This window comes from Bacillus rossius, chromosome 10 (assembly GCF_032445375.1).
Source record: "Bacillus rossius redtenbacheri isolate Brsri chromosome 10, Brsri_v3, whole genome shotgun sequence".
NCBI classification, from domain to species: domain Eukaryota; kingdom Metazoa; phylum Arthropoda; class Insecta; order Phasmatodea; family Bacillidae; genus Bacillus; species Bacillus rossius.
This window is the reverse complement of record NC_086337.1, coordinates 43134282-43147270: the sequence shown is the minus strand read 5'-3', so window position 1 is coordinate 43147270 and position 12989 is coordinate 43134282. Positions and strand designations below refer to the sequence as shown.

General features: G+C 47.7%; 1 protein-coding gene across 1 annotated transcript; it reads left to right on the top strand.

Annotated features, from left to right (window-relative positions):
- The first annotated feature begins 664 nt into the window (after positions 1-664).
- Positions 665-12838, top strand: LOC134536323 (TLR4 interactor with leucine rich repeats-like). The gene is made up of 4 exons (XM_063376075.1): positions 665-826; positions 3983-4357; positions 6585-6738; positions 7814-12838. Exons 1-4 carry the CDS (start codon positions 665-667, stop codon positions 8107-8109), a joined length of 987 nt encoding a protein of 328 aa, XP_063232145.1. The 3' UTR covers positions 8110-12838.
- The last annotated feature ends 151 nt before the right edge of the window (positions 12839-12989 follow it).

Genomic DNA, 12989 nt, shown 5'->3' with positions numbered 1-12989 from the left:
GTTTCATAGCCGAGTACATACCAGAACGCAACGCCACCCCCACAGTGACAGCCTTCGAGTCAGACGACCGAGAGACTGCGACGAATAAGCTAGGAGTCGAGTATATATAGGCCTGGTAAACCACTCGCCAGAGAGCGCTGGTGAGGCGGTGGGGAAGTGAGGAAGAGGGGTGGGTAGGAAGGGGAAGTAGGAGAGGGAGGGGAAAGGAGGGGAAGGAATGCTGAACAGTGCCGAACTGCTTCAACTTCCCTCCCTAAAGTGTCCCTGCCCAGAGAACCAGAAGATCCACATGATGAAGAAAGTTCATGATGTTGAAATCGGAGACTGGTAACAGCATCAAACAGCAAGCTTCAGGATCGCTGCGGCGATCAACAAGATTGCTTCGAACGTAGTCAGGTGCTACGCAGGTCGAAGGATGCTGAAGAACAGGTCTTCAGAACAGCGGTAGACGACAACCAACGACTGATAAGGAGTGAGAAGTCCAGAAATGAAGTCGGTAATCGGCCCAGAACAAGGGCTCAAAGCAGGGCAGCCCCGCGAGTCTCAACCACCCAGGCATGGGAGGGGACTCCAGCAGGGAGCACCAAGTCTCAGTGCCTTAGCAGGCTGACGAAGGGGTCAGCTACGATGTCCAAGACCCGTCAAGCAAGGGCTAGGGGCAGCCATGGACTCACGGTGGTGCGGAAGCACTCAGCCGGAATCAACACGGCCGCTCTCCAAGACCCAGAAGCGGCGAAACAGCATCGAGCCTCCATTCAAGCAGGAAGCCGCCAGGCAAGATCATGGTAGCACGCTGGGCAGTAGCACGATGGGCTCTCATAGGCAGGTACCACCAGTAGGGAGGAGGCGACGAACGGAAGGATCAGCGGCATACAGACCCACCTTAGAATTATGAGGCGGCTTGGAAATCTGGCAATCGAGACAAGATCGAACAAACTTCCGAACATCAGCATGAAGCTCGGGCCAAAACAGATGCGCTGAAATTCTGCGAAAAGTTTTATCTATTCCTAGATGACCACCTAGGAGAGATGCATGAAAATAGGTTAACACCATAGGCCTCAAGACAGCTGGAACAACAGCCTTTCGGGCTCTGCCAGAAGTTCCTGTAAAATACAACAAACCACTCTCCTCAACATAGGGAACAGCCTTCTTATCATGAAGATCTCTAAGTACCTGCTGGCAGAGCGAGTCTGACATTCCTTGATATTTAAGTAGGATTCAGGAAAAAATTTAAAAGCAGTGATAAATTTAGTAGCATCAGATGAGCGGAGTTCCAAGGGCTCGAATTCATCGGTGCAAAACATGCGCGAAAGAGAGTCGGCTTTAACATTATCTTTACCTGGAATATGATGAATGACAAACTGAAATCGTGATAACCTCAAAATCCAACGACCGAGCTTACCCAGCTGATGAGGATGATTAAAGAGCCAACTAAGGGCTCGGTTATCGGTGAATAAATCAAACTCCCGAGCATCGAGATAACTTTCAAATTTTTCTAGGCCGAATAGGCAAGCCAAGGCCTCCTTCTCGTAGACACCTAATTGCTGCTCAGACTCCGATAGTGAGCGACTAGCATAGGCAATGGGCCTAATCTGGCCTTCCTCTAGGTGTCCTAGGATGGCTCCAAGCGCGATGTGCGAGGCATCAACGTGAACGGCAAGCCGTTTATTAAAATCGGGTAGAATAAGAACTGGGGGTGAAGACATACAAGACTTCAGCGCCTGAAAAGATTTCTCTTGTTCGGGGCCCCACTCAAAAATTGAATCCTTCTTACGTAAGAAATTTAAGGGCGCAGATAAAGAGGCAAAATTATTAATGAACCTGGAGAAATAACCTAACAAACCCAAGAAGCGCTGGACTCCCTTTAAATTTACAGGCCTAGGAAACTGGATGATAGGGGCAATCTTGTCAGGATCCATAAGGAGGGTACCTTGTGAAATAACATAACCCAAGAATTTAACAGACGTTTTTCCTAGTGTAACCTTCTTGGGGTTAACAGTGAGATTAGCCCCTCGTAAACGAGAAAGGACTTCAGTCAGGCGAGTAATGTGATCCTCAAAGGTGTTACTATAAACAATGATGTCATCGACATAATTAAACACATAATCATACTTGAGATCAGATAAGACATGATCGAGGATTCAACTCATAACCTGACTGCAAAAACTAACGCCCATAGGCACACAATTAAATTCAAAATGGCCAAAAGGAGTTGAAAATGCGGTATATTTACGGCAACTAGGATCTAAAAGGCACTGGTGAAAACTTTAATTTAAGTCAATAACCGAAAAATATCTGGCCCTACCTAGATGTTGAAGGGCAGACTCAACAGTAGGGAGCGGATAAACATCGTCCTTAGCAATTTTATGGTTCAAAGGAATGTAATTATGTACCATATGCCAGCTCACACCGTCTTTTGTACGTACTAAAAAAGTAGGAGTTCACTAACCACACTTCAGTGGAACTCATACAGACACATGCACGAACTTATCAGGACGGATACACGAACATATCCAGACAGATGCACAAACTTATCCAAACAGATGCGCAAACTTATTCAGAAAGATAAACAAACTTATCCAGACAGAAACTCGAACTTATCCAGACAGATAAAACTTATCCAGACAGAAAACTCGAACTTATCCAGACAGATAAAACTAATCTAGACAGAAACACGAACTTATCCAGACAGATACAACTTATCCAGGCAGAAACACGAATAAGAAATAGGTTTCCTATTGTTTTCTGTTACAACTTATCCAGACAGATACTACTTATCCAAACAGGTACAAGAATAAGAAATATGTTTCCTATAGGTTTTCACTCACGTTCCCCTTAATTGCAGTAGCTTATACAGTTTCATATTTAGAGTGTAGAAGCATAGTTATGCATGTCCACATGTCACAAATAAGTAAAACAAAAAAATATAAAACAATGATGGAAAAAAAATTGGATACATCAATGTGGCTACTTGTTGTACTTGTAAGGTGTCATTTATCAGCTGTAGGATGTACTTAATAAAACATGCACAGATCTGATAGAACACACAATTCTATCCGTGAGTGAACTATCAATATTCCCGCATCCCCCGACCACGCATTCCTTCGTGGTTCTGTCCCACGAGTTCCACTCACTACAATAATTCCACTCACTCTATATAATTGAGTTTTAAAGGGGAAATATTGGAGTTCACTGTGAAAGGTCGTCTGTTGGGCAAGGGCAGTGGTCGGTGACGTGGAAATAAATACGTGGACGTATGTCTGGTAACTGATGCTATATTCATGTTAGTTTAGATATATAAAAACATATTTAATAATAATTTTATAATAAGCAAAGCATGGCTAAAAATTTTGTGCATCGATATTTTCATGGCCGATGTAATTAAAGCAGAATATCGAAAGAACGATACATCGATATTAATAATGTTCGCAGACTTTCACGGCCATTGTCTGAAGTAGCTTGGCTTCCGGGGTTGTAGCCGCGTCCTTGGCGAATAATTCACCGACGCGACGTTTCGGTCCAGTGGCGTAGCCAGGATTTGTGTATGGAGGGTTTTAAGAAGCATGCCCCCCCCCCCCCCCCCATTATTAAAGCAGGCGGTCCGGGGGTGTTCCCCCGGGAAAATTTGGATTTTAAAGTGTAAAATAGTGCTATTTTAGCTGTTTTCGGTACTTAAATTTAAATATTGTAATGGTACAAATTTTTTTATTAATTTTAATATGAAATTTGTTTGAGTGATGAATAAGAAATTAATTAAAGATTTGGAGCTAAAGAGGGGGGGAGGTTTGAACCCCTAAAACACCCCCCCCCCCCGGTTGACATCGCAGTCGTAATAATCAGGGAAGCAGTTACCTACTTGAGTAGGTAACTGCTTCCTGATGATGTCGGCGAACTGCAATGTCGACCGACGCCGAGGACGCGGCTGCGATACGTCGGGCCAAAGGGGACGAGACGCGCGACCCCGGGGGGTGTGTGTCCGCAGATTGTCACGAAGGCCAGCTTCGCCGGGCTGCGGCGCCTGCAGGAGCTAGCCGTGCGCGACCTGCCGCTGGTGGAGCGCTTCGACGCGGACAGCCTCGCCTCGCTGCCGGCGCTCGCCGAGCTCGACGTGCAGACCTGGCCCCGCATCGAGCGCTTCCGCTTCCGGCTGGGCAACGTGCTGTCCGGCGTGCCGTCGCTGCGCGGGCTCGTCGTCGACGTGAAGGAGCCCGAGCTCAAGGATCAGCTGCTGGGCGCCTTCGACTCGCGCCTGCAGCGGCTGGACATCCGCGGCGAGGGGCTCAGGCGCCTGGACGGCGACTCCCTCGAGGGCATCGGCAACAACCACGAGCTGGTGCTCAGGATCCGCGGCACCCAGGTAGCCTACCAGCCCGTGGCACTTCACCCTGGCCCTGGACCCAGCCGGCGGCGTAGCAAGCGGGTGGCAGGGATGCCCCCCCCCCCCCCCTGCAATTGGATCAGAATTATCTTAATGCTCAAAAATCGTTACCCCCTCGGCGAAGAAGTTTCACTTCAAAAAAAAAATTGCGTAGGGCTGGGCCCGGGCCCTGTACCCATGGGTCCACCCAGCCCCATCCTTGTGGGGGGCCATGCTCTAGCCTCCCTCCCCTCCCGCGTCACCTATTCGGTGATCCTGTATGCGCTACCAGATGAAGAACAGGCCATCCTAGGTTTGCCCTGGTTCACTTAGCATCATCCAAGTTCGTTGGGTAAAGTTCGAATGATAACTTAAATAAATTTTGTATTCGGCCGTGTACAGCTAGGTCCACCCAACGCTGACTGGGCAATGTTGGTAACTTTAGTTCATTGACACCTTAAACTAACCTAACGTGTTCAAAAATGATGCAACCCCTAACATTACTCAGCCACCGTTGGTTAGACCTAGGTGTACACGGGTAACCTCCAGATTCGAATTTATTTTTAGTGATTATTCGGAATTTGCCATACAACCTTGGATGATGCTAAGTTAACCCGGATAAACCTAGGGTTACTCCTTCTAGCATTAACCGTAGTATATGCATTGTTCCAGCCAGTAGCGGCCCTAGACCCTTGCGGGGCCCTGGACTATTTACTTTTAGGGAGGGTCTTTCCCTGAAAATTTGAAAAATTCTCTTCCAAACAACATTATCAACCCAACCTTTAACTTGAATTTTGATTGTGATATTCCTAATTTATTTTAGGATATTTTGATATTCTTTGTTGATAAATTATCCTGGAGAACGGTTACCACTGGTGATATTGTTAATAACTGTCAAACTTGAGATAATTTACATGATGCACCAGACTATATAGTTGCACATCTTCTGCAGTGGTGGATCCAAGTGGGGAATGAGGTGGAGAGAAAGAGAGGGGGACCTACATGATCCATGTCCCTTTCAATATTTTTTGTAGAGGTGCTTACGTACAAGTCACTTTGAATTAGGTCAGCTTTTGTTTTATCTGTTAATTTTCCTGCACCTAATATAGGTATGTTAAACTAGGCACGAAAATTTCATCCTACACTGATGGTGGTACATGCTGTTTTAAAAAGATAATGAGAAACAAGAGACAGAAAGACAGGCAAACGATTGATTTGAGGAAAATGTTTTATTCAACATCTCCCAACTACTCAAATCCAACATCACAACTGCTCAAAATTACGACTTCTAACATCGACGCAGGCTTCACAACCGTTTTGTTGGAACTTTCTCTGTGCAATCTTTATGCTTCGCTTGCTTTGCCATTCGCAAGTCCGTACATGTAATGCGTATCAACCTTTCTTGATTCGCATACTCATCAACCACGTTGGAGAACCACAGCAAAAAATGACGAAAGTTGCTGTGAACTCCGTATTTATATCATTTGATGGAAAACACCCTCTAAGCAATTTACCGAGTGAGTATCGAGCATACATTTTATGGTAACTTGTGCTCGTCTAGTTTAATTCTATCACCCCCTAATGTATGTAACACAAATTTGAAAAAAAAAAAAAATAGCTTGTGTATAAATTTTACCTCTCTTTTCCCCTGCCCCATCCAACACACCACTGATCAGTTGGTGACGGTGGTGGTATTTGTAGTAGGCAATGGCTGATCATGGGGAAGGGAAGGGGTTTCATGGAGCATAAGTCCCCCTTTTCTGATCACAACCTACATCAGATAAATTTATTTCTGGGTAAAAATGGATATGCTGCTGGTGTAAAGGGCACTCCCATGATCAAGTTTTCCACCAGGGAATCACATATTTTATGTACCTTAGTAAGCTTTAGTTAAATAATAATTCAATGTAGTTTCAATACACTGTCTTAGCATTTGAATTAATATCCGTAACTTTGCTGCTGATCTAAACACTGATTCCCACTTATGAAAAAAACCTTTCAACTGCTAGTGGAGCGACAAATCTCAGGAAGAAAATTTGTAAGAAGGTTCTGAGCAGCACTCAGTCTGCAGAGTTTGCGACAAGTAGCACTTATTCCCAAAATATAGACACTTTCTTTTTAGTTGGCGAAATACTTTGGGTTATTTACATTAGTAACAGAATTTTTATAATCGAAAAGTTTTGCACGCTGTATATTTCAATGCAACGTTGTTTTTTTTTCTTTCCAGATAAAGGAACTTCCACGTGGATTGTTCTCTGAACTGCAACGGGTATCGCACTTGACGGTCGACATCAGCAACAACCAATTCTCATCTTTCAAGCTGAGCACCATCTTCGCCAACAGCACCACCTGGGAGAACATGGGCACCAATCAAATATCAGGTGAGCATTCTTCGCTCTGATAACACTTCCATTAGTAAACTCTAAAATAAACATTGATCAAACATTGTAAACATAATAAAACATCAGATTTTAAAATCATCACTAACACTCTACATAATTCTGTAGCATATAAGATGGGTGTAATCGCAAAGGCGATATACATAGCTGTATCTAGAAGACATAGTATACTTGTCACATAAACCATGTTTTCATGAGAGCAGTTTAAAGAACATTAAATGGTACCTAACTTATTTACTCAACTATTTTCTACCCAAAATTTGTTAATTTTTGACATATCGTAGATCTAAGTGTTGTATGCGATTAGAAAGAACTTTAAATTATGGTAAATTGTATGGTTAAAAGTGCGTTTTACCCGAGGTACAGATGTAAAGAAGACTAACATGATAAATTTATTTAAAAGCAGAGTCAGTGCCCAAGATATTTCAAATCCCATTTCAATTTCATGGTCCTGTTGTTTTACACCCAGGGAAATTAAGAGAAACCAATAGTCCGGGGGCAAATAATTTTGTCGGGCCCCCTCCCTATTATTTAATGTACCACTTTTGAAACCCCACAATAAAAAAAAAATCTAAATATTGTAAACATTGATTTGACCCATAACTCTAACGTGATTGCGTGTATGGGCATTACTGGTAAGTTTTACTATTATGAATTACATTAAGATCTCGACGGACCTGCTTATGCCTATCCATGCATAACTGTACAACTTAGATCCTTACCTGTATCTTTTTTTACACTATCCAGTGAAAACTTGTAGCCACTCCCTCCTAACTGATAACGTCAGTTAAAAATGAGACCATTACTCTTTAAGGTTCAAACATCTGAAACACCAGCCACCCTAGAGCTCGAAAAAGAAAAATACTGCCAGCTAACCAGTAATCAAAAGTTATCTCTTTATGTGTTTTTGAAGCACTTACTATACAAAAATAAAATAATATGTATCAAAATATAAGTTCCCTTTAAAAATTAAAGCTTCCGGTTTCGTTAAACTCCCGTATGAGAGATTGTTTTTTTTTTTTTTTGAGATTCCATGCCCTGAACCCGCTGTGTGCAGGTGGGCTGGTGCTGAATGGAAACCTGTGGGTGTGCGACTGCTCCATTGTGACGGTGGGACAGTGGACGCGACGCTGGCTGCGCGAGACTGCGCAGACTCAGTCGGCGGTGCTGCGAGACGCGCCCTCTGCGATGGAGCAGGTCAAGAGAGCCACGTGCACGGATCCCATCTCTGGTCGCGAGCTGCCCATCGTGCGACTGTACCCGGAGCAGTTCAGTTGCCAGGTGGAGGCGGCGAGCACAGGGGTGACCGTCCGCGCCCTGCCGCTGGTACTGCTGCTGTGCGTGCTCTGCTGACACGGGAGTGTCCAGTGTGCTGGGCCATCTGCTCAGGACCAAGTCCAGCAGGTCCGGTTGTGGTCGCAAGCTGACCCGGAGCAGCTCAGTTGCCAGGTGGAGGTGGCGAGCACAGCGGTGACCGTCCACGCCCTGCCGCTGGTACTGCTGCTGTGTGTGCTCTGCTGACACGGGAGTGTCCAGCATGCTGGGCCATCTGCTCAGGACCAAGTCCTGCAGGTCCGGCTGTGGTCGCAAGCTGACTATTATGCGACTGTACGCAGAGCAGTCGACTGCCAGGTGGAGGCGGCGAGCACAGCGGTGACCGTCCGCGCCCTGACACTGGTTCTGCTGCTCTGCGTGCTCTGTTGACACGGGAGTGTCCAGCGTGCTGGGCCATCTGCTCAGGACCAAGTCCTGCAGGTCCGGCTGTGGTCGCAAGCTGACTATTATGCGACTGTACCCAGAGCAGTCGACTGCCAGGTGGAGGCGGCGAGCACAGCGGTGACCGTCCGCGCCCTGACACTGGTTCTGCTGCTCTGCGTGCTCTGCTGACACGGGAGTGTCCAGTGTGCTGGGCCATCTGCTCAGGACCAAGTCCAGCAGGTCCGGCTGTGGTCGCAAGCTGACCCGGAGCAGTTCAGTTGCCAGGTGGAGGTGGCGAGAACAGCGGTGACCGTCCGCGCCCTGCCGCTGGTACTGCTGCTGTGCGTGCTCTGCTGACACGAGAGTGTCCAGTGTGCTGGGCCATCTGCTCAGGACCAAGTACAGCAGGTCCGGCTGTGGTCGCAAGCTGACTATTATGCGACTGTACGCAGAGCAGTCTACTGCCATGTGGAGGCGGCGAGCACAGCGGTGACCGTCCGCGCCCTGCCGCTGGTACTGCTGCTGTGCGTGCTCTGCTGACACGAGAGTGTCCAGCGTGCTGGGCCATCTGCTCAGGACCAAGTCCAGCAGGTCCGGCTGTGGTCGCAAGCTGACTATTATGCGACTGTACCCAGAGCAGTCGACTGCCAGGTGGAGGCGGCGAGCACAGGTGTGACCGTCCGCGCCCTGACACTGGTTCTGCTGCTCTGCGTGCTCTGTTGACACGGGAGTGTCCAGCGTGCTGGGCCATCTGCTCAGGACCAAGTCCTGCAGGTCCGGCTGTGGTCGCAAGCTGACTATTATGCGACTGTACCCAGAGCAGTCGACTGCCAGGTGGAGGCGGCGAGCACAGCGGTGACCGTCCGCGCCCTGACACTGGTTCTGCTGCTCTGCGTGCTCTGCTGACACGGGAGTGTCCAGTGTGCTGGGCCATCTGCTCAGGACCAAGTCCAGCAGGTCCGGCTGTGGTCGCAAGCTGACCCAGAGCAGTTCAGTTGCCAGGTGGAGGTGGCGAGCACAGCGGTGACCGTCCGCGCCCTGACACTGGTTCTGCTGCTCTGCGTGCTCTGCTCACACGGGAGTGTCCAGTGTGCTGGGCCATCTGCTCAGGACCAAGTACAGCAGGTCCGGCTGTGGTCGCAAGCTGACTATTATGCGACTGTACGCAGAGCAGTCTACTGCCATGTGGAGGCGGCGAGCACAGCGGTGACCGTCCGCGCCCTGCCGCTGGTACTGCTGCTGTGCGTGCTCTGCTGACACGAGAGTGTCCAGCGTGCTGGGCCATCTGCTCAGGACCAAGTCCAGCAGGTCCGGCTGTGGTCGCAAGCTGACTATTATGCGACTGTACCCAGAGCAGTCGACTGCCAGGTGGAGGCGGCGAGCACAGGTGTGACCGTCCGCGCCCTGACACTGGTTCTGCTGCTCTGCGTGCTCTGTTGACACGGGAGTGTCCAGCGTGCTGGGCCATCTGCTCAGGACCAAGTCCTGCAGGTCCGGCTGTGGTCGCAAGCTGACTATTATGCGACTGTACCCAGAGCAGTCGACTGCCAGGTGGAGGCGGCGAGCACAGCGGTGACCGTCCGCGCCCTGACACTGGTTCTGTTGCTCTGCGTGCTCTGCTGACACGGGAGTGTCCAGTGTGCTGGGCCATCTGCTCAGGACCAAGTCCAGCAGGTCCGGCTGTGGTCGCAAGCTGACCCGGAGCAGTTCAGTTGCCAGGTGGAGGTGGCGAGAACAGCGGTGACCGTCCGCGCCCTGCCGCTGGTACTGCTGCTGTGCGTGCTCTGCTGACACGAGAGTGTCCAGCGTGCTGGGCCATCTGCTCAGGACCAAGTCCAGCAGGTCCGGCTGTGGTCGCAAGCTGACCCAGAGCAGTTCAGTTGCCAGGTGGAGGTGGCGAGCACAGCGGTGACCGTCCGCGCCCTGACACTGGTTCTGCTGCTCTGCGTGCTCTGCTCACACAGGAGTGTCCAGTGTGCTGGGCCATCTGCTCAGGACCAAGTCCTGCAGGTCCAGCTGTGGTCGCAAGCTGAATATTATGCAACTGTACCCAGAGCAGTCTACTGCCATGTGGAGGTGGCGAGCACAGCGGTGACCGTCCGCGCCCTGCCGCTGGTTCTGCTGCTCTGCGTGCTCTGCGGACACGGGAGTGTCCAGTGTACTTGACCATCTGCTCAGGACCAAGTACAGCAGGTCCGGCTGTGGTCGCAAGCTGACTATTGTGCAACTGTACCCAGAGCAGTTCATTTGCCAGGTGGAGGTGGCAGGCACAGAGGTGACTGTCTGTGCCCTGCCACTGGTTCTGCTGCTTTGTGTGCTTTGTTGACACGGGAGTGTCCATTGTGCTGGGCCATCTGCTCAGGACTAAGTACAGCAGGTCCAGCTGTGGTTGCAAGGTGCCTATTATGCAACCGTACCCAGAGAAGCCAACGGCCATCTGGAGGTGGCAGGCACAGCGGTGATCATCCGCGCTCTGCCCTAAGCTGCATGCGACATGGGAAGACCCACACGAAGTGTTTAAATGGCTCAATTATGTGGTCTACCGCATCCAGAGGAAAATAAAGGGAACGAATGAAAGTGGTACATTTGGACCGACTGAGGGAATACACCGCAAGAGATGTGTTACCTGTTGGGGACAAACAGTTTTAAGAAGGGTCAGTGGATCTGCTAGCAGTCAGCTGGCCTATTGGCCCTCGAGTGGGGCGCGGTCCTACACGTAACATTCCTTGTCGGATTAGCAGTGTTCCTCACTACCTTCTACCCCTCACTAAATCAACCTCGGCACTAAGGTCAATGTTCCCTCAGTCCCTCTGGATGATTCTGGGCCTCCCGGAGTGGAGCCGCGTGGAGTGGCGGAACTGGGACGCCATTGTTCTGGGAGCTTCGGGTATCAAGTTGACACGGACCACGTCAAAGGGGCGCGAGACATTTCCAGTCGGGGGACCGAGGGTATGAAAACGGCGATGCCAGTCCTCGAGTCAGTGAAGTGAGGAGGGAAAGCGTGCCCTCAGTGAGCGAACGCGGACGACAAGCGACGGGAGACTGGTTAATCGGGGACTAAGCTGTGTGCGACGGACAGAGTGATTAGTGCGAGGGAATGTGCTGGGACAGAGGTAGCGGTAAGAGACTTGCGGTAGGGAGAGCCACTGTCCTGTCGAGCTCCAGTGGGGAGAGTGAACTGTGGACTGAACGAAAAGCGTGGTTAGTTAGGAGACAGGCAGTTTAAAGTGTTCTAATTTAATTAATTGTGTAAATAGAAGTTAATAAATAAAACTGTAATTAATTGGGCTACCCTTTTAAAACTTGTTTTCCAAATCGTGACAGAACTTTCCCCATAGAGCAGAGCTTTCATCCAGACAGGAAATTTTGATTAACATTATAATACTATTTCTCATCATTTTCATTTGAATTGAGGTTAAAAGAATTACATACGCAAAGTTTCCTTTAATTTTTATACCTCATGTTTCGTTTTACAGACAAGTAGAACCTGTGTATTTTCCCAAATTGAATTAACAAGCCTACAAGATTGGTCTAAAAAATATATATATAGTATCTAATGCTTCGCATAAACATGAAAATAATATATAAGTAATAAGTTGCCACAAACCTTTTTCGGGTTAGTGAAATAATATGACAATCCCATAAAAATGAAGAAAAAAGCTAACATACCCTTATAAATAAAATACCCACAGAAATTATTCACGAATATGCCTTTTTTTTAAATAATGTATAAGCCCGTTTCTAAATTATTTGCTAATATCTCACACTGCAAAAGGAAACATGAAATTGAATTAAGGACTCACATTTCTGTAAAATCATCTCACATGTTGTGTTTGCGATATCTTTCTCAGTTCTTGCAGACATATTCAGGTTCGATATTCGTATTAGTGAGATAGGATGGTTTTTCTAGCGTGGCATCGCTTCTAAACTCACGGCTTCTTGTCGTGCATAGGAAAACTATGAGATTTTTGTGGTAACCATAACATTTTATAGAGGAGAAATGAAGATAAAGGAGTAATGCGAATCTAAAAATAGTGTTTCGGTATTTTTTATTCCTCTAAAAATATAGTTTAAAAACGAAGTACTGACACAGAACTACTCATCTGCCTTCATCATATTCTTAACTGCTTTTCATAAACAGACACCACTCTCATATCTTGAATATTTTTTGACGTGACAACGTCTAATAAAGCGATGAACGCCGGCTGCACGCACGAAAAAGGATGACTCATTGTCCCGTTACGCACATTGTCCCGTTACGCTCATTGCGCCGCATATATCTCTCTTCCACTCGATTGGAACAACCATCGATTTGACTTTTTCGAGGCACATTAAACTTGAAACACTCCCATTCGTTTCCTACTTTTCCTATCATCGTCCTATCCTTAACAGAATAACACAGATTGGAAGAAGTTAAATAGCAAACATGTATAAAAGTTATAGTTAAAATAATCTGTTCGTTAAAGTAATAAACATATTTGAATTAATGAGTGCAAATAAAAGTAAATTTATCAATTAAATTGTAGATTTCATTT

What these genes read in the sequence shown, in the direction of transcription:
- LOC134536323 (XM_063376075.1), top strand. Translation starts at nt 665, where the DNA reads ATGGACTCACGGTGGTGCGGAAGCACTCAGCCGGAATCAACACGGCCG. An exon ending in CGATGGGCTCTCATAGGCAG is followed by an intron (nt 827 to 3,982) that starts GTACCACCAGTA and finishes GTGTGTCCGCAG; the next exon opens with ATTGTCACGAAGGCCAGCTT. An exon ending in GGGCACCAATCAAATATCAG is followed by an intron (nt 6,739 to 7,813) that starts GTGAGCATTCTT and finishes CGCTGTGTGCAG; the next exon opens with GTGGGCTGGTGCTGAATGGA.